Below are 26215 nucleotides of genomic sequence, written 5' to 3'. Positions count from 1 at the left end.
TTCAACAAAGAAATAAAATAAAATTTATTCTCAATGGTATTAAAACATAATTAAATTATTTTTAAACTCAAATTCAAACTCGAGTTTGTGCTTGAATTCGGCCTGTTTATATTTCAATGGTTTACGTTTGCTAAGCTGGGTAAGACTTCCTCCATATATGGAAATGAATTTGAAGCGAGTTTTCAAGAAACTGTTCGAGTTTTAGCAAAAAACTGCTCTTCGTAAGCGTATCGATTGGTTGAAGGGTCTGAAAAGAACGTAGTTTTGGGGGAATGATACCCGTTGGGATCCCACCTCAAATTCAAACTCAAATATTTATACAAATTAACAAATTGAATTTTAACAATGTTTATAACTCTTTTATTATTCGATCGAATTTGAACCCCGTGAACACTAAGGTTCCGTTTGATAAAATTGAATCTGAATTCTGAAATCTGAATACTGAAACGATTAATTTGTTGAATTTTAAGCACTGAAAAGAAATATATGAATGTCTGAATTTTAATGCTAAATCTATTTATACTGTTTGATAAACATTTATAACTGAATGCTTAATAAGCTAAATTGATAATTTTGCCCTTATATCTTTTCATCCAAAAAAGAAAATAGAACCTATGATTTAATTAGTTTAAAATTGTTAGGTATGAAAATGACAATATTTATTTTTAAAATTAATATAAAAGATGAAATATATTATACGAGGAGTATGGAGAAAATATGAAAATCATTAAAAAAGGAGAAAAGAAATATAGAAAACTATTAGATAAAGAATGTCAGGTTGTTTAATTAGATAATAATGTTGAACATAATTAACATAATTAAACATTCAGTTAGGATTCTTGTACTGAACAAATACACACAAGTTTAGCACTGCTTAACAAATTCAGCAAATGGATTTTTATTTATCAAACACTCAAAACATCTGAATATCTAAAAAAGTTCAATATCAGCACTTTTTTATGTTATCAAACAGACCCTAAGTATCGGCTCGATACAAGCTCTAATATTAGGCCTTGTTTGGAAGTCAAGCGTTTTGCAAAGTTTGTTTGCTACAAGTTTTTTAAAAAATTTTAACTACAGTAACCTCAAAAAATTTTTCAAAAATTTTAAACTATACACTTCAAAATATTTAAAAAAAAACACACTTCAAAATTTTTTTAAAAATTTTTTATAATAAACTACAGTAAAATTTTAGATAAAATCCAAAAAACTCACGTTACAAACGGGGAAGTTGCCGGGGAACTGGGACGCAGGAAAATGTGTTTATAATCAGACTCGCAAACAGGCTCGAGCTCGTAAAGAAGGCGCCTAATTCTAGCCCGCACTGGAATCTCATCAAAGGCAATCCAAGCTACAACAGACCAATGGGCAGACTTCCTCGCGTCCTCCGCAAGCACTCAGGAGGCTGGTGGGGGAATGATCTAGAGGCGCTCCTACGGCCCGACTAGTTGGTAGCAAATTGTAATGGGCCTACAGCCCTCCACGAGACTCAAAAAAAAAAAAAAAAAACTCTCAGAGGGGTCGTATAGTAATTCGATAAAAAAGCAGGGAGGTTAGCGTGTAAAAATTAAGACAAGAAGTGGCTCTCTCCTCTCCTCCTCTCTCTGTCCTCTCGACTCTCTCCCCAGCCTCCTCTACTTGTGTGCGTGGCCTTGGGCTTTGTCTAATCTCTCTCGACCGAATCGGATAACGCCTACGCCGTCTCCTCTTCGCTTCTTTGTTTTTTCGCCCCTTCTCCCAAATATCTGTTTCTCTTTGACATTAAATCCATTTTTTTTAATTACCTCCGCGATGATGACGACGTTTCGGTTCGCCAATCAAGGGTTAAAGTGCAGCCGTTAAATTGTGTGTTTGTCTGCGTCCCAACTATTTGACCGCTCTACAGGTATCGTATTCTGGATTCTCCTCCTCCGGTGTTGGGTTTCTAGGGCTTTTTCCCTCTCCCACCTCTTTGTATGTGATTTTTTTTTTCTGATAATCTTGTATGGGATGCTGATGTTTTGCTGGATAGTTTATGAATTGTTTTATTTTTCATTTTCTTTTTTTAAAATTGCGGGTATTTTGTAATGCCTTCCCTCTTCTTTTTCCGCTTAACTTATACGTCCGCTCATCACTTTGTAACTTCCGCATTTTTTTAATTGTCTGTACTTGGTTAAAAATTTTGTTTAGGCTTTTGGTAGCAAATGGTAGTACTAATATTTAATAGTTTTTTAAAACTAGTATTGGAATTCATATTTCTGAATTAGTTATTTGTCCGCAAATTTAAAATCACGTCTATCATCCTATTGGAACTAATGTATTGTGGTGTCTATTACTGTAATTGGCTATGTTTGTTTATTGCAGTTCTGCAAGAGGAAAATTATGGTCCTAACGTTTTAGGATAACATCCATTAGGCTTTTGGTAGCAAATGGTAGTACTAATATTTAATAGTTTTTTAAAACTAGTATTGGAATTCATATTTCTGAATTAGTTATTTGTCCGCAAATTTAAAATCACGTCTATCATCCTATTGGAACTAATGTATTGTGGTGTCTATTACTGTAATTGGCTATGTTTGTTTATTGCAGTTCTGCAAGAGGAAAATTATGGTCCTAACGTTTTAGGATAACATCCATTTTTCCTCCCGCTTTGGTCTTATATGGGCCTACCCCTTTTCTCTTTTGCAGTTTTCTCAGTAACTCCTGAACTTAAGTACATGCATGTCAGCAAATGCTAAATGCTTGTGCTTTTACTTGCTAGTTTTGTCTGCTAACACTACATACATATGCTTTTCAATGAGGTAGTTGAATTTGAAACCAAATATTGTATCTTTCTATGCATCTGACTCTCCTTTTATCCTTTTACTCTATTTGCTAATTACTCTGAACTCCAGTTTGTCTTTCATAAAAGGAAGCATCGGGATACAATTTCACCTTTTAGAGTCACATTTAGTTGAGCTGATTGTCCGACCAATTATTTCTAGCGTTTCAGCATATTCCTGCTTCTATGGTACTTATCGTACTACCAGTTGTCATGAAGAATTTTTCAAGGCATTTGCATTTCTGGTTCACCTCATGTTTATGTGTTTATAGGGAAATTGGACCTTATATTCTTCTACCCTCTATCAATCTTTGGGTTTAGTTTTCTTGCATTCCTTGACAATATTCAGTTGGCATAGTTTTACATTGTAACTGCCACCATTGTTTTCACCTAATCTGTCATTACTCTCTCTGTTTGTTGAGAGTTCCGAGGGATCACGTGCCCTTTCAGATGACTGTGTTCTGCGCATGTATATGCTCCCTCTTGTGCAGATATAACTGCAATTTTACCTACATGCAAAAATATTTCTTTACCATTATTTCTGTTGTTTTGAACCTGCCTAAAAATAAGCTCAACTTGCATTGGGCTAATTTTTGTTAATAAAGTCCATGCTCACAATTGGTGCAGAGAAGAAAAGTATTTGTGAGATGTGGAGAACCTTTAGTTTAGGAATGTCACCTGAATTCAACATGACTGTTGTTGTTCTTGTTAGGCTTTACAATAGTTACGAATCGAATGAGTAGAGGATACGAGGAAGGAAGAAAAAAAAAAAGAAAAAGAAAAACTACAAGTGCCTCATCCACTGGGTTCTGCCTTCTAGCTAAAGATGGTGGGAATAAACTCTGTTATTTGTTGTTTACAAGATGGATTTAGTTCATTTGTTATGCCATATTCTATCTTATGTGGTGTTAATTTGTTAGTTTCTCTTCCAGTACAAGAATGTTAGAACATGATTTGTGCATGTGGCTTACTCAACAAATGATTTTAACATGTAAGTAACTTTACTTTGCAGAAGAGAGTTAAAGGTTTGGTCATTGCTCATATAACGAGTTCGTATATTTTGTTTGTCCTCTTTTGAGTTGCATTTTGTTTACATCCGTATTACACTTTTACTTATCCTGTATTCCCCGAACTTAATTGACTTATTTGCTAAAGCTTAACAGCGAGTACAGTGATTTGGACTATGTGCTGACTGTTGAGACTTCAAGGGCTTCTTGAGAATATTGTCTTTGTATTTTAGAACTTATTGGCCTAGTTATGCCTCTAATTCTTTTACAACTTGTATATATTTGCAGCTCAGCTTCCTAATTTATCTATCTTACAGTATACTTGATCATTGGATATAGATGGTCCACTTGGGCTTGCCATAAAGCTGCAAAACACACAGTCAGTAAATAAAGTTTTCCACTTTGCATTTTCAGGCTACGCATTAAGGAGATTTATTGATAAGTATTGAGATTCCATTTTTGCCGGTATGGTATACTGAGACTTGTGAGATAGTCTGCTACATGGCAGCTGATCAGCGGAGGAGACGTCTCAATTCCAGCACCATTGTTGGTTGCTCTTTTCGAGAGCATAGGGAACAATACAGAGCTAAAAAGAAGAAATTAGGATTTCCACAGGATGACACAAATGGGAGGTCTAATATATCTCTTGAGTGGGATGACAAGAACAAGAGTGTTGTTGCCAAGAGGGAACAGATTGGCATTTTGCAGAGAGACTTGGCCCCTTTCATTGATTCTGTTCCTCACAGCTACAGCAGCTTGGCTGACATTCTCAGCGTTCCTCGGGAAATATTTGAATTAGAAAATTTAGTAGACGTCCTTTCATATGAGGTATCTATCCTGATGGTGTATGTTTTTATTTCTTGGATCCCAAGCAACTCCTGGCTTAATTATTATATATATTGCCTGGCATTTGTCTTAGGTGTGGCAGACTCGTATATCTGAAACTGAGAGAAAGGTTTTGACCCAATTTCTGCCAAAAGGAGCTGAGCCTGAAAAAACTGTTCAGGAGCTGCTTTCGGGGGATAACTTCCACTTTGGAAATCCTTTTCTCAAATGGCAAGTTTTAACATGCATTAATGCTTTTGATAACCCCTGAATTAGTTTAGCAATGACTCAAGGGTTGATTTTATATCATAATCAGTTTTTGAATTTGTATCAAACAGGTTGAAGGACAGATGTTCAAATTGGTATATTATTTTTGTATACTTGGTGAAGGACTTGAAAGTTACCCTCCTGCTTTCTTCTGATATTCCTGTAGTTGTTCCTACTGTTAGTGTCATTGTTATTTCCTATGTCTCAGCTAGATCTTCTTTTGTAGTTTAATCTGCCTTTTTTGTATTTCAAAATATTTGCTGGAAGAGAAGAAGAAGAATTGTTTGGTTACACAATCTATTGTTTAACTGTTGGTACAAGCTGGGAAAGCTTTAAATTAGAGTAAATGTTCTATATGGGCTTTGTCTATCCCAATTTAGAGTCTCCGTTTGAATTAGCTGATTTTGGGGGTGTTTTTGAAAAATTTTGCTGTAGCAGAGTTTTGAAAGTATATTTTGGGATATTTTTAGAAATTATTTTGGGATATTTAAGAGTAGAAGAGTTTCTAGAATATATTTTGAGATATTTTTTAAAATTTTTAAAAAATTTAAACTAATTTTTAGATTACCTTTTAGAGTACTTTTTAAAAATTTTTATCGTATTTGAAAAATTTTTATCAAAATTTTTAAAAGTTCGTTAGTGATCATAGAGTGTTTAGTGTCTTTGCAGGGGTGCTGCATTGTGTGCTGGTGAGTTCCATCCTGACGATCTTCTTCAGTTGGAGCAGCATATCAAGGCTAATAAGAAAGCATACTTTTCTGAGTTGCAAAAATATCACAATGAGTATGTAGTTCTATTGACCTAATTTTCTTTAGTTGCATATTACAGCTTTTTCTGAACCACAATAATGAGAGCACTAATCCTTTCTCACACTGTGAAGCTGTGAGTAATGATGCTTTGAAGGTTAACAGAAATTTGGCTCTGTTTCAAGGATTCAAGTGAACTTGATTATTTTTTTTGAAACAAAATTTTGGATATGGTGTTTATGGCAGCATGATTGAGGAATTACGAATGTGGAAGGATAGATGGGATGGATGCAAGGATCCTGAAGAGGAAATTCTGCAGAAAATATGGAGGTTTGTGATCATACATGTTTCTTAACTACATAAATATTTGGTAGACACATTGGTTTGATAACCTAACAACTATGGGCAATGCATTCTGTTTAGGTTTCCCTAAGATTTTACTGTAAAAATTGGAGGTTGCATGTCCCATCCTTCTATTTGTATCCATGGCGGGCTTTCTGTAGAAGTAGTAAATTACACTATTGAAATCTGCTTACTTTTTAAGTTAGACATGATAATACTTTGCAAAAATGTTTCTGGTTGTTGTAATTATGCATTTTGACTAACTTGCACACGCCTGAGTAAAGCCAGAATGGATTTGGGCAAGTATTATTGGCAAATACCTCTTGCATCACTCTGCTAGTTGCTCTTGATTTTTTGAACACATATTTCATCCATATTGTTGTATTCATTCTCGCATGTAAGGTGGCGTATGATATATAACCCTTCTGTTTGATTTAAAAGTAGTTGAAAACTAGTTTCTCCCGGTGCATTGCACAGGACGTCGTTTCAATCTGTGAATTCCAATTTAGTTAAATGTATGACTGCTTATCATTTAGGTTCAATTATGTTAATATGTCTATTGTTGGTATTGTTACAATGAATTTCTTATAGGATCCGGGGATATTTGTCCAGATTTGGATATGGGTGTGGGGATTCATTTCTTACAGTCATAGGTGCATAAGATATTTAAAAACAAATCATTCTAAAATTTATCTACAATCATGTTTGAAATATATGCTAATAAAAAGTTCAGTTTAATGTGCAGTTAGGTTGAAGATAATCATAAACTTGGTTAAAATCGTTATTCTTTAAGTATGGGGGCTAAATTAATATTACAAGAGGGCAAAATTGTAAAGAGATTAAACACAGTACTAAACAAAAAAATATAGGTTAAATACAGGGGTTTAGTTACAAAACGCTTATCATAGTGATGTCCATCATGCACTTAATTCTTTTAGATGATAAAATACTAAATCTTATTTAATAAATTAATTAGTAACAGCTTTTATTTTTATCCCTCAACATCTCGAGTCCAACTATTACACCGAAACTCAAGTCCTTGTCTTTTCCCAAAAAATCTCTTCATCTTCATTTATCAGTATATCATGTCATCTTCATCTTCATTTATCAGTATCCCATCTCATCTACCTCTTTTCATCGCCATCTTTTAGCCAGGTTTGCTACAGTCAATGCACCCAAAATTTTTTGACCATATCCGACACATATCCCACATCCTTGTCCGTGTCATATTGTGTCGACATCGGTGTGGCGGAGGTAAATGGAGAGTCCGTGTAATATATATATATATTGGCAAAATAAGTTTTAAGTTAACATTTCTTAATAGTAATTGATTTGTTTCATAGAATAAATTAAAGATCCACGTGAGACAATGTGAGATGGAAAATAGACCTTCCCAACAATAAATTTTAGCAATAAGGACCTTTTAATTACAGCCTTTGGGTTGAAAATGGAGAGTGAGCTGGGGGTGGGGGAAGGGTAAAACTTCTCATGAAAGGGAGGAGTGAAAAGGGGGGGGGGGTGAAGAATAAGAATAAGAAAAGTTGTAAAAGAACTTGTGAGCAAAAGAAAGAAGGTTAACTGGCATTAATCTATGGTCTTAATTCACCTGAGGTGTAGATACAAACATGCACAAAACATGTGTATAAAGGAGAAAACACAAAGAAAATAAATAAGTTCCATTTATAATTTCTTGGAGTAGAAACTAAAGGGATAATGAAAAGTTTAGGGCTTAAGGGATTTGTAGTAAGAGGCCAACTTGTACAAGTCCTGCATAATATTAAGTTTAATATTATTGTTTTTTTTAAGTTTAATATTATTGTTAACTAACAATTACTAAACTGTTATCTTACGAGCATTACATCTTTTCTAACATTGATGTTTTGACTTTCTACCTTAACACTTGAAATGTTTAATTTCCTATTTTACAGTGTAAAGAATATATTAGCTCGCTTGCTTTGCTGCATTGTCCTGAATATTGTCTAATTACATTGTGACCTCTTGTTGCATGGGGCATGGTATATATCTGATTTCGATCAATAAGAAATATTAATGCAGGCCAGGAAGCCAGGCTGCAAAGAGTATGCAGTTCTCCGAGACTAGGTTTCATGATCCTGAAGAGAACAATGTTGCCACACCAGAATCTTGTTCGTGGGCTACATCTGAGAAGGCATGCAGTAATGAAAATAACCAAGATTTGCCTTGGGATACACAGGGGAGGTAATCAATCTGAATTTCCATATTTTCCTTTCTCTTACTCCAGCTGGGTGAGCAAAAGGAAAATCATGCAGTGTGTTAATCTTCATAATGCATATTGGTTGTCTTGGGTGCTAAATTTTACAGGAAAGGGTTTTCAGACAGCAATCTCAATAACTCATCAGATGGGCTGAAGGGTATTGCAAAACCAAAAAAAGTGGAAAAGCTACAGAAGCGCAATATCCAGTTTGGTGATGGTGCAAAGTATATGTCTTACATCAAGGTAATTTATGTCAATAGAGTTCTTTGGAATCTTACGTTGAACATCTCCTTGCTTGATAGCAAATAGAGTTTGCGGAATTTTGTATGCTTGTCTATTACTGCTGGAGCTGTTGTCATTTTCCTTGACTTGTATACACATGAGAGCCATTTTTCATTGCCCTCCATTGGTTCCCCCCTCCTCCTCCTCCTCCTCCTCCTCCTTCTCTTCTCTCTCCAGGTCAGCAAAGAACAGCATCAACGTGTTAAGAGAACTATGAAGCATACCAGTAATAGCATACAACCTAGATCTCTGAATAATGTTCTGGGTAACCTTGAAACCCTCCATGTACAGCCATTTGAAGTATTTGAAGAAGAAGAGAGGCAGAAGTTGCATGATTATTGGTTAGTTTTCTGTTTTCTTAGATCCTGTTAAATGTACTTTTTTTCTTTTGGTGTTTTCAATTCAAGTATTTGTTGGACAGGTTACAATTGGTGAATAAAGATATTCCAGTTGGCTACAGAAGCTGGATAACAAATAAGTTGAAAGTACAGCAAGTCGCAAAGTCTTTGGGTCAAGAGTTGGAAGAAAAACTGAAATTCCAAGAAAAGGTTTGTCGTTTTACTTGCTTTTCTCCCAGAGGCTTCTTTGACTGAGGTTTTTTATGTGAAATGAATGTTACTGTATATTTTCTGTCTGGGCCTGGCTTGAAAATAATTTGACAAATTTTTAGTTGCACTCATTAACTTCTTAATGTCGTTTTCTGAGCAGGATGGCGAGAGAGATAATTATGATAATTTAGAGCTCATAGATGATATAGGAGCAACAATTTCACCCAATTCAAGTGCAGAAGAGGTTTGTTACCTCCCTCCTTTTGTTGTAGATGGAAATTGGGTTGTAGAAGCTGTCGCAAAGTTACGCCTGTTTGAACATTTATGGGATCCTTTTGGAAGAATGCTTCTCGTATATTTATTCTCTGCTTTGTTTTTGTGCCAGTTGTTGTATGGCGAGGATGAGAAAAGAGAGGTTTCCCAGTCCTTCCTGGAGGATCAAAAGGCTAATCAAGTTATAAAAGCTGAAAGTTCTATACAATTAGAGGTAGGCTTTCACTATCAGTCACTATCACTTGTCCTGATCTTGTTATTGCCATGGTGCTGCTGCTTCTTGTTTTCCAACATTTAAGAAATGCTTCAGCTGTAAGTAGTGATATCAGCTGAGGGACTTGAACTTTAAAGAAATGCTTCACCTGCTTCATGGTTACTATGGTTGTTGCCTTTCGAGCTTTTAAGGGCTTGTTCTTGTTAGATTATTTTAGCTGGTTATGGATGATGCGTTTTTTTTTTCTAAATTTCTCATTTGCTTTTGTCTTTTAATTGTAGATTTTTATTAGCCAAAAAAGGCAAAATCCAAAACCTAGTAAAGAGTAGTTCTCAGTGATTCTGATCATTCTCTATGATGACTTTTCATAATCAGCTTTTGCACAATCTAAAGCAAACGGGAACAAGCCCTAGTGTCTTGTGCTATGTCTAAATGGTTGAATTGCCTCATTTTGCTGCTATGACTTTATGCCAGGATGAAGAGGACAAGGAAACTGATAACCTACCTCAGCAAACACTTGATGTGACAGAAAACGTGGAAGAAGAAGGCGAGTCTGTCTCAATTTCTGCTGAAGAAGATCGTGAAGAGAACATTGCATCAATCAGCAGTGCCCATCAGGTCAAGGACATGACTGTGGATTCTCATGACAATAGTATGCTTGCAAAAGTGGATGATCTTCCTTTGATGGTGTCTGAATACCCAGGAAATATGAACCACATCGATATACCTGTTAGTCACAGGGATCCTCGCGATTCTGCTGATGATGTTTGGTCGGCAGTTAGTGAGCCTGGTTCTTTCTATCATTCTGCTGCCTTTGGTCATCAGTATGTCTCTTCAAGTGAGTTGTCACTTTCACATCCCCAAATTATGGAGGAGCAACCAACTAATATAATTAATTTGGAAGCAGATGCTGAGGAAAAAGATTCTGAGAGGGAGCTTTTGCACAGAGAAGCTGACGAGCTGTCATTCTATGGTTCTTTCCCTAGTCAAGAACAGATTTTACTGCAGGAAAAGAGTGATGGGAAGCAGATGATGCATGGACAGCCTCATGGTGTGTCTTTCTTTGGTGCTTATCCTACTCAAAACCGAAATGAGCTGTTTGAGTCTTTCTTCAGGGGCCATGATGGTAGCCTACCTAATTACCATCCAGATCAGAAAAGGATGGCCTTGGATTTTCAACAACCAGATAATCTAGCAATGGAGAATGGCCAAATTTCAGCCAATTTCAGGGATCAGGTTAATCTTTCACTCCCGCTGGAGATGAGGCAGAAAAGAGTGAATGATCTTTATGTGGATCACAATATGCAGGACAGTGTATACCCTGATGGAGGAAGATATTCCATTCAAAAGCACTTGCCAGTCCACGTTCAGGATTGGAATGTGAGTACAGTTCGCATGCTAGCACCTTCTCCCTCTCATTTAAGTAGTGCTGGGGGTTTTGTGAGTCAGAATTGGTTTCCTGGAGAAAATCGGGCCCGAGGTGGGTGGTCGAGTTTGGAAGGTGCTGTTGCTTCCAGCAGGAGCATTGGAAGTCAAAGTAACTCGGACCAAAGCTTGTTCAGTGTTTTATCAGAATGTAATGAGTTGCATGCTAGTGGGCCCGCCTCTGCCCCTTATGATTCAGTAGGTACCACAGACCGGTTCATGCAGCCTGGGACGTACAATGCGTTGGGTGGAGGGATCCCCAGTACAAGCAACATTTTAGGGCAGACGGCAGATCCACTGAACTACTTTGGCGGACATGAAGCCAGCGCTGGCCGTAAGGCTAACAACTTGGGATGGATAGGCGTGTCACATCAGAACCCAGGATTACAGGACTCGATGAGCAAACCATTTGTGAGGTCTTGGAATCAATAAATGGACCATCTCGCGCAGGATGTGGTTGCAACTTAAGCGGGGTTGGTGGTTAGAGCTGATGCTGGCCATGAAAATTTCCTATGCAGCAAATGCTAAGTCTCAAATAATCTCTGCTTTCGTTTTGTTTTAAAAAAGGAGGAAAAAGATCCAGGAAAGAAAAGAATTGGTTTTGTTTTTTGTTTTTTTACTTCCCTCCCTCCCTTCAGCAGGTCATTGTTCTTGTTGAAGATGGGCAATCAGAGGTGTCTCTTTGTACATAAATAGAGTAGAAAAAAAGCCAGTGCAGTGTATATGATTTAGTAGGAATAGGTAATTGGTGGAGGAGAGAGAAGGATCTCTCATTTGATAGGTGCGACTCAAAATTTGATTAGTTCTATGGTTTTTCTTTCTGTTTTATTTATTTATTTTGTTTCTGATTAGAGGAAAAAAGAAGGGTGGATGATGGATGGGCCTTCTTGGGGCCGAGAGTAAAACATGGGCAATGCTTTGACATAATAAGGGCTGCCGGGGATGGTTGTTTCTTTTCTGCTGGGAATAGTTTTTTGTTAATTTGAGTGGCTGCACGTTAGCAGGATGGTGCATCTGGTGGCCAACCAGGGAGTGGGGGAGCGGAAAGAAGAGGGGGGAGGATCATCCTAGAGTCGAAGAGTCGGATTCGTTCACTGGGATTCAGCCGGTTGAGAACACCATCCGCCTGGGAGCCACCCGCCCTTGGAAGAAATTGAGTTTGGCACCGGGAGTTCCCACCTTCAGAGGCATGTATGTCGATATGGTGATGTAGTTGGTGCTTGAACGCCAAGACTGGAACCCCCTCCAATGTGTACCAAGAGGGAAGAAGCAGCACCCAAAAAACAGAGACTCGTATTTTCATTGGCATCGCATGCTAGCAGAGTACAAGAATAGCGGGAGGAACAGGATGGTGCGTAATTGATGGTGCACTGTGTATTGACTTTGTGTCGACTGTTGAATCAATGGTGGATGGAAGGAAAGCCAAATATGGCAATAAAGAAAAAGCGTAATTCCGTAACATTGACAGTAGTGCTAGATCCAGATGCATATGTAGTAGAGAGTCTGCTGCGGAAATGAAAATTGAAATGAATGCAAGAGTTAGTTGAGGAGGATCAATGGAGTGCAGTACAGGTAGCTGTTGGTGCTACAGCTGCTTCTCCATGTGCTTGTTTTTGTTTTGTGGAATTGTCGGGTGGTGGAGGGCAGCAGTAGCACTGGGGTTGATATGGATTTTTTTTTTAAAGAAAAAAATATTATTTGACTTATATCATAAATACATTATTTAACTAATTTTTATATTGTTTAAAATTACTTTCATATTACAGAAAGTGTTGAAATATTAATTTCAGATAATTTAACGTAAATAATTTCCTATCCAATTATTATTATTATTATTAATGGGCGGAGGGCTGGGGAGGTGGGGTTGGGGGCGGTGGTGGAGCATCTGCGGTGGTGAGGAGGAGGATGGGCCATGGATGGTCGCTGGCTGCCGCTCTGCTTTCTGGTCGGGTCCTTTGCTTTGTTTATTCATTTTTGGCTCTCAACTCAAGCGATAAAACCCGGCTCCATTAATGTGATTACCCTATGCTCTTTGATTCAATGCCAAGTTTGGAATTTAATTAAAACCCAAAGAGAGAAGCAAGATACCATTATAATCAGTGTCTTTAAGGCCTTGTTTGATAATTTTATTCAACACTTTTTTTTTTTTGGTTTTGAAAGACTAATTCAACATTTCAAGTTAATAGAATTAAATTTTAAATGATTAATTCAGCACCTAAACTTAATATATTCAGATGTATTTGATAACAAAAATTAGAACGTCTTAGTTGATTATATGTCTTTGAATTACTTAGGCAAAATTTATTTAAAATAATAAGTGATAAGTTGTTCACTTATCAATTAATACAAAATATTTTCAAATGTTAAATTTTAATACTTAACAATTAAGTAATTTAATAAATTAAATTTATTTAAAATAATAAGTGATAATCTCTCAGTTAATGCAGAATACTCTCATATGTTAAAAATTGAGTATTTAATAATTTAACAAATTTAGATTTTATGTTTTAGTTTTGTCAAATGCACTTTTACTTGAGAAGAAGGAAGGAATGATACGATGCTACGAGGCGAGGCAGGAAAGGTAAGGGAGAGATTGTAAATTCAAGATCTTACGCCCTTAGTTTACTATTAGCGTTTATTACTTTTGGGGTGTTACAACATATATAGTAGTTAGTTAGTTACTACTAGCGTTACAACTTACAAAAAAGAAAAAAAAAAAAAAAAAAGGAACGCCAATCAGTCCGGAGGGTGGGGGATGCCTGGAGTATTGTCGCTGCTGCTTCTGCTTTCCTTGAGAATCAGTTAACCATACCAATTAATTCTCCACTTTTTTCTTTTCATATATCGTCGTTTATTAGTGTTGTTAAGAAGAGAGAGACTTTTGTTGAAGAAGATCTGAGAGAGACAGAGATCAGAGGGAGCCGCGAGCGAGACTGGCTGATTAAATTGATTCTGATTTTTGAAGAAAATTAGGAAAGGATGGGGGATGAGGAGGAGCAGCGGCGGAAGGCGGCCAAAAACAAAGAGGTGATTCGACTGGAGCCAGAGTCGGTGATCCCAGTACTCAAGCCCAAGCTTATCATGACCCTGGCCAACCTCATTGGTAAAATATATGCTTGCTTCCTTCTGTCCTCCTTTCGTTATCTCGTCTCCATTATCGTCCATTTCACGAGTACAACTAATGCAAGGTGGACGGCTTGTTCTTTTTTCCATTTTTTTCCCCCATTTCTCCTCTCGTTTCCATCTGATCTGAGAGAGAGTCTGTGTCAGTGAGTGTGCCTGTGCTTTTTTGTTAGTACGATGACATTTGAACATCTGAACCTGACCCTAGCATAACTAATACTCAAGCCACAAATTTCATCATCATCCTTTCCCTTTTAATTTTGTTGAAAAATGAAATCTCTAATAACTGGTACCCACCTACTTGTTTGTTGTAACGCCGCCACTGCCCGTTCCCTATTGCCCTATTGCTTGCTTCTCATTTTGCTTTTCCTGCTTTCTGCCTCCAGAACATTCTTCTGACCGCTCTGAATTCTTGAAGCTCTGCAAGAGAGTTGAGTATACTATTCGAGCTTGGTACCTTCTTCAGTTCGAGGACCTCATGGTATTCTACAATTTCAAAATAATGCCTGTCTTTTCCCTTTTCCCCCCTTTTTAACACTACTAACCTAGCTGCACTAGTAGTTCTTCTCCTTCAATTCCCGTTTTCTTTTCTCTCTCCAGCAATTGTACTCTCTCTTTGATCCTGTTCACGGGGCTCAAAAGTTGCAGCAGCAAAATTTATCCCTGGATGAAATTGACATTCTTGAACAGAACTTCCTGACATACTTATTTCAGGTACAATGCTATTTACATCCTTTTTGTGTACGCAGGAACGCTGCCTGTTTTACAAAATCCAGTTCTTTCACTTTATCTTATTCCTCATCTGGCTCTTGCATTTTTTTTTAAAAATTTTATTTTGCTCCATCCATCTATTATACTGTCATGTTCTCTTCTATTTTGCTATTTATCTGTCCAGGCAGAGGCTTTAATGGGGAGGTGCATGCCTTTGGCGTTTTTAGTTTTTTACATTTGAAATTACAGGCATCTGACTGCAGTCCCCTACTCGGGGATGGGGATTGGAAACCACCATCTCCTCTGTTTTCTAACTAGCCGTCTTCCCTATCACTTCATTTGCCCTCCTCCCCGTGATCCCCTATCACTCCAGGTGTTTTTATTTACTTACTGCTCTGTGTTTCAATTTTTACCTTATGCAGGTGATGGAAAAGAGCAACTTCAAAATAGCCACTGATGATGAAATTGATATTGCGCATTCAGGTCAATACCTTCTGAATCTTCCAATCACCGTTGATGAGTCAAAGGTTGGGAGCACTGAGCCTTCTAGTTATTGAAAATCATCTGCGTATCTGATAAGAGTCTTGGTGCAGATGCTCTGTATATTGTGCTTCTATCAATGAATAGAGTATTTATGCTAGTTACAAAATTTCTCTCTGTTAAATGCAGCTTGATAAGAAACTCCTGAAGAGGTATTTTGAAGAGCATCACCGTGAAAATCTTCCAGATTTTGCTGACAAGGTACAGATTCACCTGTAGCTTGACATTCCAGATATGATCTTATCTCTTATTAAAAATATCAGACTATCTGGTCTATGCTCTCGCTATCATCATCATATTTTTTATCTTGTCTACTGCTGCTACCAAAAATTTTCTTCTTTACTTGATGATTGTAGTCAGGAAACTATAATGAATAATAGATTGAACATCTGATTCATGTCATCCTCTTTTTCCTTAGTATGTGATATTCAGACGTGGCATTGGGATTGACCAGACCACTGATTACTTTTTCTTGGAGAAAGTTGACATGATCATTCCTCGCCTTTGGACATGGTTTTTAAGAAAGACTAGGTGAGATGCTATCCATGCTCTTGTAATATGCTAATTGAGCAGCTTTAATTGAAGTCATGAGATGAATAGCCTGAGAAAACATCTATGCAAAGTATGGTTGCATATGCAAGGTACTTAGGGCTCTTAGTGGTGGGAACCTGAGGCAGTATTTGTCCCTTTTTACTCGAGCTGCTTAAAAGTTCATGCATCTAATTTTGAGTTGATCTTTTTACTTCGTTTCTGTAACAGATGATGTCTTTTAGTTGGTCTGATAAAGTTGTCTTTGACAAGAACCCTGCAATTTTGCCCTTTAACTTCGTTTACGTTATGTTGCTTGCAGGTTAGAAAGGTTATTCTCCAGGAGATCAGTTTCACGTCAAAAAAGTGACCAGAAGAAAAGTGACGAGAAAACTGCTGACAATGAAGAAGATTGCATATTTGTTGAACGTATCCGTCTTGAGAATATGGAGATCAGGTTTTTACTATATGATGTTCCTGGTTTTGGACATTACACATTGAGCTATAGTCTTCTACTTGCAGTTTAAGATTGCTAGAGTATAATCTTTCACTGCTGTTAGCAATATAGATTTTGAATGCCTGAAACTGAGAATGTCACCTTTCCTTTTTCTGGTCTTTTGGATTTATTGAAATGGTCTCTGGAACTTGTATATGCAATGCACTCCTGATATCTGATTCATTGGTGTAACCGGAACGAGAAAAGATATGTCATTCATTTTTGAACGCTGTGGAGTTTAGATACTCTTGAATGCTGTTTAAAGCTCTATGGGACCTTGGTTTTCTTTGGGACCTATTTGACGTTTAATGTTATTATCTGCTGCATGACTACTGTTTTTGTTGGTGGTAAAAAATTTCTCTGGAGTTTCTATGTTGAATGTAATGACCCATTCACGTGTGGCTGATCAATATATATATGGTGTCATTAAGTGCCAAACAGCAACTGGGCACCTCTTTGGCTCAACAGTAGAGTTGCTTGGAGCATGATTTAATGATATTCTGATTTTTTCTTCTCTCACTTCATCCAGTTTTCGTAGTCTGCTGAGCAAAATCACAATACAAGAACCTACATTTGATAGAATCATCGTCATCTACAGGTACGGATCTTAATTTCTTATATAGGTGGCTCTTGAGGTATACATTCTGGTTAGTATTAGCAAAATTTTGCTCTTCTTTAAATACACCATTATTATTAATTTTGAGTATCTGTGGTAGTTTGATTTAGTAAAGTGCCAGCATCATTTATCTCCTTGTTCCCGGACGTTGTCAGCTCAGCAACACTTCAATTCTTCTCCTCTTGTGTTGGTGAATTAACTTCATTAGAAAATTGAAGTATAACACTGGTTAAAGGGCTTAAGTCATTGTATTAGAATGGGTAAGCTTCTCATTGCTGCATTTTCCTTCCTCCCTTTGTCCCTTCCCTTCACAGAAAAACAACTAACTTTGGTCATGATGCATGACGAAGCACCAAAAGCATACATTCCCATTTTTGCATAGATGTACAATACTGCTCAAACCATAGAATTATGACACATACGGGGGAATCTCATAATTTCATTAGTAGAAGGTATCCAATGCTTCAGTCATTTATGTGCCTTCTAAAGCTCCTTTTTTCTTGCTTTGGAACCGTACCAGTGCCAAGTATCTCACACTAGGTGTTTGAATTGTCTTGCATTTATGAATAAGCAACAAATGATGACTATGCAGGCAAGCAGGTACTCAACTAAAACCAGAACGAGGAATATTTGTGAAACATTTCAAAAATATTCCTATGGCTGATATGGAGATTGTACTAGTGAGTTTCTACATGTGTTTGATCCACTTATGTTCCTCATGTGCCTGTTTGAAAGTTTTCCCCCCTTTTCACTTTCTTGAACTTTCCTGATCCATTAACCCTTTCCTTTACTCACTGAATGTTAAATCATATTCTTGCATGCTTTCTAATAGCCGGAGAAGAAAAATCCAAGTTTAACTCCCATGGATTGGGTCAAGTTCCTCATTTCTGCTGTAGTTGGGCTGGTCAGTTGTCCTTTCTGAAACACATTTAAAACAATATTCATTTGATAGTTTCCGTTTATTTTGGTTGCACGTTTGTCTCTTTTTCTCAGGTTGCTGTTGTTGGTTCCCTTGAAGTACCTAAAGCTGATCTCTGGGTGATTTTTGCAATTGTATCCACAGTGCTTGGTTATTGTGCCAAGACATATTTCACGTATGTCTCGTCTTTGGTGCAATGTGTCTTTCTTGACAGTGCATATTAACTTCTCTTGTTGAATACTTTTCATTGCACTTGATGCTTTAGTAGATCTCCTTTCTGCCATCATGTGTTGGTCATTGCAGTCTGTTCAATCTGAGACGGTAGTTTCACAATGGGTTTTCCTGTGTGCTGTATGTGTATTTGTTAGCTTAGTATTGCATATCTTTTGTGGCTTGTATCTCAATTGGTGGCAGTTCTTTTCCTCTGTTGTTTTTGATCTACTTGGAAGTATTTGTGCTTGTATTATAGAAGCTTTTGGAACTCTTCAGCTTTCAACAGAACATGGCTACATATCAGAGCTTGATCACTCAATCAATGTATGACAAGCAATTGGATAGTGGAAAGGGAACTCTTCTTCACTTGTGTGATGATGTCATTCAGCAGGAAGTGAGTTACATGCCAATATTCCTTTTACACTTTCGACTTAGTAGTTTTGCGAGCCATATATTAGTTACTATGTGTTTGAATCTAATTGAATAGTTAAGTAAAATTAAAATTACAAGCAGACTGGCTAGTGAGCTTATGTTTCTCAGTATAATTAACTCAAACATGCTTCTGCTGCTGAAGTGGGTTGGTTATTCTGGTAGTACCATTAGATAGTTCTGTATGGAAGTCTTACAACTTCAGCTCCTGACAAAAGATGGAGATGTGTACCAAAGCAATGATTTGAAGTATTTTGGGATAGTGCGATTTGTCTTTTTCTTTTTGTAGAATGTTGGTTGGTCTATCTGGAATTTACTGCTACTTGTGTTAACTAGCCCATGCCTCAACTTGTTTAACCTGTTCTAGGAATTTAGTAATTGAGTACTGCAAATCAGGTGCTTAGGATTTGTGGTAGAAGCATCTTACAGGATTCTTGCATTTGCAGGTGAAGGAGGTGATAATTTCATTCTTCATATTGATGGAACAGGGGAAAGCTACATTGCAGGTTGGTTGCACTAGTTGCTTTTCTCTTTTATCAGGTACTTTTTCTCCTAAAATCACACTTGTTTTGATTATGCTATAGGATCTTGACCTGCGGTGCGAGGAACTAATAAAAGACGAATTTGGTGAAACGTGCAATTTTGATGTTAATGATGCTGTACTGAAATTAGAAAAGTTGGGCATTGTTGCTCGGGTGAGTTTGTTTCTCTTCTTTCCAATTGTATTTTAAACAAATTTCATTTTCAGATTGACTTTTATATCCACCATAGTACATCAAATTGGAGTCAGACTACTGATTGTTTACTGGGGGGAGGGATTTGGGTAATAATAATAATAATAATAGTAAGGCCTTTCTGAAGAATCTGTTGAGTTCATAAAAATCTATTAACAATTATTTGTTCAAGAAATTACGGTACATCAGGACCTATTCTTCCGGCTTAGTGCTCATATAGTGTCGGTTAGAGAACATAGACAGGTCTCATTATATAGAACGGTCTATTTCATCCTCTTCGAGTGGTTTCTTTCTCCTTATGTTCAAACTGGATGTGAGTAGTTGGGGTAATCATGTCAAATGTTTGCTTCTGCTTGTTTTGGTTATCGTTTTCGACATGGTTGTGATGTGTGAATTCTGATCTAATTTTGAGGTAGCATTGCATGGTTTAGATTGCCTTTGAAGCAAAACTTTAATATCTAACTTTAGTTCCATTTGTCAATTTAGGACACCATCGGAAGATATTACTGTATAGGTCTTAAGCGTGCCAATGAGATAATTGGGACCACCACAGAGGAGCTTGTTCTTAAAGCTAGGCAAGGTGGTGCTGCTTCTTGAGTTCTTTCGGGAAATGAAAGCTCTGCCATTTTTTGCCTAATTTCTTTGCTGCACAAGCTACAGTTGTAAATTCTGAACGAACAGTTACTCTGCAGTAGGGTGCAATTTTCATTTCTGTTCTTTTTTTTTTTAATTTTTGTTCCCCATTAGATTTTGGCTTTGGAAAACAGTAGTATATTTCTTGAATATTTGGAGAATGAACTCACGAGGGTAGAAATATTTGTTGAGAACCGGTTGGCTCGTTAGACTGGAATCCTCGGGTAAAATGGTGTGATGATGTATGCTAATAAAATTCCTTTTTTTTTGCTTGTAAGAGTGGCAACCAACTCTGCCTCTTCTTCTCGTCATTTTAGCGAAAATGTCGTCACTTCTCTGGATATCTTCCTTCATTCACAGTGGTGTGGTTGAAGAGGAGGCGGCAAGATTTCAAGAGGAATCCCCGAAACGTAAAAGTAGATCAGGTACAAGTGTTGTTATGGAATGAATGTTGAATTGAGAAGAAAAGGGACGAAATCTCTTCCCCCACCACGCTTCTAATTACTCCTCCGGTACAAGGTACGAGGTGGAGGAGCTGAGAGACGAACTATTAACCAGAGTTGCAACTAACAACTTCTAAATTAATATGGCATATTTTAGGCTAGAACTAAAAAAGATCTTGAGAAGAAGTTCCAACTCAATCTTTAGTGTAATAATATTCACAACAACAACAAAAAATAATTGTTTCTTCGAATAAAAGAAAAAAAAAATGATTGATTACAAGAATACAAAAAATAGGAAAAATAAAATAAACAGCTGTCGTTTATACAATTACCAAGCAGCTGAATTCATTTAACTGTGATATTTTCCCAGAAAAGTATTAGAAAAAAAGCACGCTCAAAATCTCTGCAAGAAGGAAAGAAAAAAATAAAAATAATAATAAACTGAATTCCCATTTTAAGTTGTTTTATTTCGAAGACCTGAAAAGTTGGCTTCCGAGTGTCACGACTGGGGTTCCTTCCCCCACCATGATTGTTGTCAAACTCATTTCTTTTTCAAGTATGCGGTCTAGCTCCAGAACGACATAACTCATGGCTGGCCGCCTTTCGCTTGAGGGGTCGACACAACGGACTATCAACTGTATGAACTCTTCCATGCCTTCCTTGGTGAAGCTATTACCCAATCTCTGGTCAATGATGACAGCTATTGCGCCAGATTCCTGATAGTTTTGCAGCTGAAAAAGGAGAACATGACATATCAGATGTATCTATAATCCTTCTTGTATCTTGAAGGTTTCTCATGTACAAGAACAAAATCCAAGGCATATATATATATATATCACGAGATTATCAACATCAATGGAGCAAAATGAAGCAACAATGAAACATCCGATTAGCAGATGATCTACTGTAAAGTAGCTGAATTATGTATTTTTAAGGTCATGGCGACACTTTCTGTATCATCTGGCCTATGGTGACCAAATCATGCCTAGAGGACGACAACGGTAAAAGCACTCTAGATCGCGAATACATAAAGCACTGCACGGAACTGTAAAATACCCATTCAACCAGGTTTTGATTGGTGTCAGAAGATAGTAGATCCAATGCTTCTCGGCCACTGACCAACTCCAGAAGAAACACACCAAAACTATAAACATCACTTTTCTCGGAAAACCGTCTAAACTCTTTAACCCTACACCAAAAAATAAAATTAAAAAATAAAAATAAAAATCTTTAACCAAACAATCTCAGGAAACAAAAGATAGAAAGAGTAATACTCTGGTGCAAGAAACATCTCATCAGCTGCCATCTCAGAAGACGGGCCAGCAATATCAAATCTTCCAAGAAAATTGCGTAATCCTGCATCAGCAACCTTTGCTATGAAATTTTCATCTACAAGAACATTTGATGTTTTGAAGTCTTTGTGTATCAAACGAGGACTCAAGGCATGGATGTGAGCAAGACCTGCATATTTTAGTATAGAAGTAAGGTTTTACGTGTAAGCATATACCTCAAGATGCTTCATGTTTGAAGAGGTTTTGACCAATATATGTGCCACAATGTCCAGGGAAGGATTTTGTCTGACTATGACTGCTATTAGCTATTTCCAAAGAAAAGATAAACCAATACCAGGAAAGCCAAATACGCTCACTGGTTTTGCAAAGGATCACCTTTAGCTGCACCTAGAGCTATTGAAAGCCTGTGCTTGAATTCAAGCTTCTCTTGTGCAACATGTCCAGCTCCTGCAGCATTTAAATACTCTGGATCAATAAATTGCCAAGATAAGAAACGAGACCCAAAACCAACTGCAGAAACTCCTGATAGATGAAAAAAACTCTAATTGAGATTAGAAGCAAAAAAGATACAATAACATGCAAAAATAGCTTCATGTTGGACTATCTTACTGGAAGCAAAGATTGAAGGGAGGGGAATAAGAGAAGGAAATTTCAAATATTAAGGTGCTATTTCTTTTATGAAACTAATATGCAGTGGGTAATGATGTTTTCCTTTCTCTTTCTATTAAATTGTCAGGTGACATATTAACGCGCACGCACACAGAGAGAGAAAGAGTCCTGATAGAAAGGCATTAGTAGAAGAACAAGGGAAGCTTCAGCTTCCAACTCTTAATGAGCATTTCTGCCTTTGCATGAGGGGAAGGAACAATGAAAAAGCAAGAAGGTCGACTTAAAAGATAATTACCATACAGATGAATAGATACACTTCCATTGGGTATGTATTCGTAGACAAGAATCTGTTGGCCATTATCCTGGCAGTAACCCAGAAGGCTGACAAGATTGCGGTGCTGAATAGATGAGAGATATCGAACCTGATAGAAAAGTCAGCAAATTAAAGCGTGGAAAAAAATACCCAGAAGAATTTGATGATTGTTGGAGATTATTAAGACGGATACAGTATACAAACAATGCAAACAATGCCCAAATTGTTTTCCATATACAGCTTGGATACACAATCCTAAAAGGAAAAAATTCACATGCAGCAAAAAGCATAGAGCACCTGATAAACAACTAACATTTAGTTCTGAAAATATTTTGACAATTTATCATCAGAAATGGTAATTAATACAAGTGATATGTTGCCAAATAATTGCACTACTTTCTTTTGGATGGACCATGACAAAAGTGGCATGTAAGACAGCACATTTATGCACGTCTAAGGATAATGAACCCCGATCCCATGCAATGCCAACGGATCATGACAGAAATGCGACATAGGATGCCAAGGTCATACGTCTAAAGAAAAATGGTTCTGATCCCACAAAATGCCAAATTCATAGAACCAATTCCTCATGTTTCAGTCTTACATCATTGCACACTTGCCCAAAGCAGAAGTCCTTCTCCCACTGGCCATCATGCACAACACCACCAAAACAAATTGAAACAAATAAAGGCCCTCCAAGGAAAACTAGATATTGTTTTGAAGCAAATGAAAGTGTGGAGTTCTAGAATTCGCAAAGGTCAGAATGAGTTCACCTCCTCAATAAATTCTTGACTTGGAGCACCAGGTCGCTTTTTAATGGCCACGAGCATCCCATCGTGAAGTAAGCCCTTGAACACCTCTCCAAATTTCCCTTGCCCAATTAAGCTTTTATCACTAAAGCTTTTCGTCGCCAGAGACAATTCCTCAATCTCAAATCGTCTCGCATCTCGCAGACTCAATTCGATCCCAGCAGTTCTTCCATCTGGTCATCCATCGAACCAGTTAGTGAAACAGTACGCATCTAATGTAGAAGGGGGATTGCGCTTGATAGGTGTCATAGAATACAGAATTAGGTCAAAAGAGTCAACCTTGATCTGATGGATCAGAAGACCCATTCTCAGAAGTTCTTGAAATGCTCCTACTGTGAAAAAGGCACAACCGTATTATGACAATCACAATCCCCACCAATGCCACGGCTCCTGCAGCACCTCCTAGAATTGCTGCAAGAGTCCTTGACATTTGGTCAGGCAGCTACTTCAGCAACACAACTGAGGAAATGTGTGGTGGTGTAGATTATGAGACATCGAACCTGACATGGATTGGTGAAAAAAGAAGCCATAAGAGAAAGGGGCATGAAGCATCTTATAAAGGGAGCGGGGGGCTGATGACAACAAAGGATGATTATCATTAGTAAGCATGATGGTAATAGATTAGTCGGAATGAACTTTGACAGAAGCAGCTGCTAAGACCCAACTCTCCAAGACCTCTTCGAAATGCGAGGTGCATAAAATAGATTATCATCCAACACAAGGCTAAAAGGTCCACGAGTGAAGTAAAATTATTGAGATAATGCAGCATTGCATCATAACGGGAAAGAATTTGCAGAGTTAACGGGAAATTAAAGCTTGAAAACTGAGGGAGAAATTTGAAGACGAGAAGTGTCTTAATGGAATCAGACAGGAATAACCCAGCCATTAAAACAGAGATTAGTCCTAGATAACCGAGATGTGATCTAGATATCCTAGTTTTAACATGTAAATTTAACCTGCACAGACTTGGCCTTCCATTGGAGGTGGATGCACAAAATAGTAGTAATAAGCACGCACACACAACCCGTATACAAATAGTCTATGATCCGAAGTTGAGAGGTAAAAAGGTGTAAGGGAATAAGAGAGAGAGAGAGAGAGAGAGCTGCTGGAAAAATGGGGGGAGGGAAACCTGGTTGGTGGTGGTGGCCAGAGAATAGAGTGGCAGAAGTGAGATCCCGATGATGGACAGCTTCATTTGCCGGCGGCGGTGATGATTGCCACTGCTAGTTGTAGTAACAGGAAAGGAGAAACAAGAATAGCCGGATCAACAGAATTCAGCCTCATTCCCACATTTGAATCGGGTACTCAACTGTAGTCCCTCCTACTATTACAACTAGCAGATTGAAGGGAATTCAGAAGCGGATTGCGGAAACAGGTGGCGGTGGTGGGGTTAGTTGGTTGTGGGAATTGACCGGCAGGCGTAATAAATCATCGAATGATTAAACAAATTGGAAAAAGAGTCTCTACTCTAATACCCTTGGGAAAATCAGAATCAAAATTAGCACCGCCTCCGGCAGGAGGGATTGGTCGGGTGTGTTGTTAGAATGTTAGATTTTTCGGTTATGGTTTTGTGTAGTGGAAAACAGGACAGCAACTACAATTGGGGGGGTGAGGGTGGGGGAGGTCCTCCTCCTCTGAAGTTTCATCTTCATCCGCAGACCTATTGAAATGGTAGTAGTAGATTGGTGGTGTGGTAGCATCGCTCACCCATTCCCATTAGAAGGAAGGAGAAAGACAGGAGGCTGCGGACGACGACGACGACAATGCCGACACCCTCCACCGACACACACGCTGAAATAGCAATCAAGTAAGACTGGTTGATCTGATACTACTGAGTATTTGTTGGTTAAGAAAATTTTTTTTTGGGGGGGGGGGGCGTTGAAAATGTGTTACTGCACGTAAATTTGGCCACTTCACCAAATTGTAGTGGATGGGTGTGTTTGAGGGCGGGGAGATTGTAGTTCCTAGTTTTCAGAGGATTGGATGAGTAGTAATTAGCAGCTTTTGTTACGGCCGAACTATGCAGTGGGGATAGTAGTGAGAAAGAAGCAAAACTGGCCAGCCCAGTACGGTACAGGAACCCCTCCCCCCTCTCCCTCTTCCCTTTCCTTTTCAACGGGGAGGGAGTCTTCTCCGGAGTGGGAGAGATAAGCGCACAGAGAGAGAGAGGGTTCGTTGAGGAAAAGAGAGAGAATAAAAAAAAAAGGAATAAAATACTACTCTAGTCTAGGAGGAATAGGATTGCCGACTCACCGCTGCAAGAGCATTATCAATCAATCAATCAATCAATCAATTAATTTGTGTATTAGGAGGAGGAGGAGGAGGAGGAGGAGGAGGAGCAGCAGCAGCAGCAGCAGCAGCGCAAAACACAAAAACATGACAAATTAGTAGGATTACGACCGACTGCCGGAAAGGTATTATTATTCTTTTCTTACTTATTATTTTAGTATAGTAGTAGTATTACTGTACTTAAATTTGAGCTTTCCCGTCTTAATTTCATGAAATGACGGAGGAAGTTCATCAAAAAGTATATATATTTTTTTAAAACTCTAAAAAAGTATATTCTTTTTTATTATTAATCAAAAAGCACCACCGCACCACAACTCCAAACGAAGCCTTAACAGCAGTAGAGGGAGGGTCAAGGGTGGAGAGCATAATATTATTATTATTTCAATCAATCAATTAAAGAAGGAGTTAAATCCACGTGTATATATAGATAAGATCACACTCACACACTTGGTATGTATAATTTTTATTATTTTAATAGTACAAATTATTAATGCGCAAAAATTGGTATATATATAAGTCACTCATCCGTGTATTAAAGTATAGATTTAGGCGCATG

The 26215-nt window shown here is 37.7% G+C and overlaps 3 protein-coding genes across 15 annotated transcripts; 2 read left to right on the top strand and 1 right to left on the bottom strand.

Moving 5' to 3' along the window:
• The first annotated feature begins 1551 nt into the window (after positions 1-1551).
• Positions 1552-11794, top strand: LOC113723023 (uncharacterized). 7 transcript variants are annotated; one of them, XM_072059415.1, is made up of 14 exons: positions 1552-1885; positions 4222-4635; positions 4727-4863; positions 4971-4994; positions 5569-5682; positions 5892-5975; positions 8043-8204; positions 8328-8463; positions 8680-8843; positions 8924-9050; positions 9211-9294; positions 9436-9537; positions 10012-10361; positions 10445-11794. In XM_072059415.1, the coding sequence occupies exons 2-14, from the start codon at positions 4309-4311 to the stop codon at positions 10449-10451; spliced, it is 1818 nt and encodes a 605-aa protein (XP_071915516.1). In that variant the 5' UTR covers positions 1552-1885; positions 4222-4308; the 3' UTR covers positions 10452-11794. The 7 variants fall into 7 exon arrangements, with proteins under 7 accessions (XP_071915516.1, XP_071915512.1, XP_071915513.1 ...); XM_072059411.1 differs by having other exon boundaries at positions 10012-10375; XM_072059412.1 differs by lacking the exon at positions 4971-4994 and having other exon boundaries at positions 10012-10375.
• A 1858-nt stretch (positions 11795-13652) lies between these two features.
• On the top strand, positions 13653-20181 carry LOC113723024 (uncharacterized). 4 transcript variants are annotated; one of them, XM_072059418.1, is made up of 15 exons: positions 13653-14065; positions 14472-14566; positions 14686-14799; positions 15219-15323; positions 15466-15537; positions 15755-15867; positions 16187-16321; positions 16890-16958; positions 17569-17656; positions 17809-17880; positions 17970-18029; positions 18395-18502; positions 18984-19043; positions 19122-19232; positions 19758-20181. In XM_072059418.1, the coding sequence occupies exons 1-15, from the start codon at positions 13942-13944 to the stop codon at positions 19866-19868; spliced, it is 1437 nt and encodes a 478-aa protein (XP_071915519.1). In that variant the 5' UTR covers positions 13653-13941; the 3' UTR covers positions 19869-20181. The 4 variants fall into 4 exon arrangements, with proteins under 4 accessions (XP_071915519.1, XP_071915518.1, XP_071915517.1 ...); XM_072059417.1 differs by having other exon boundaries at positions 18368-18502; XM_072059416.1 differs by having other exon boundaries at positions 18365-18502.
• Positions 20182-20577: 396 nt separating this feature from the next.
• On the bottom strand, positions 20578-25854 carry LOC113723025 (proline-rich receptor-like protein kinase PERK2). Of its 4 annotated transcripts, none has more exons than XM_072059420.1 (8): positions 25624-25854; positions 23650-23870; positions 23335-23543; positions 22544-22670; positions 22015-22104; positions 21622-21808; positions 21404-21536; positions 20578-21078 (listed from the first exon to the last, which is right to left on the bottom strand). In XM_072059420.1, exons 2-8 carry the CDS (start codon positions 23798-23800, stop codon positions 20812-20814), a joined length of 1164 nt encoding a protein of 387 aa, XP_071915521.1. In that variant the 5' UTR covers positions 23801-23870; positions 25624-25854; the 3' UTR covers positions 20578-20811. The 4 variants fall into 4 exon arrangements, with proteins under 4 accessions (XP_071915521.1, XP_071915520.1, XP_071915522.1 ...); XM_072059419.1 differs by having other exon boundaries at positions 24500-25853; XM_072059421.1 differs by having other exon boundaries at positions 22015-22086; positions 24500-25850.
• Positions 25855-26215: the final 361 nt, after the last annotated feature.

Source organism: Coffea arabica, chromosome 7e, assembly GCF_036785885.1.
Source record: "Coffea arabica cultivar ET-39 chromosome 7e, Coffea Arabica ET-39 HiFi, whole genome shotgun sequence".
Taxonomy (NCBI): domain Eukaryota; kingdom Viridiplantae; phylum Streptophyta; class Magnoliopsida; order Gentianales; family Rubiaceae; genus Coffea; species Coffea arabica.
The sequence above is the reverse complement of the archived record's forward strand: the minus strand, read 5'-3'. Positions and strand labels throughout refer to the sequence as shown.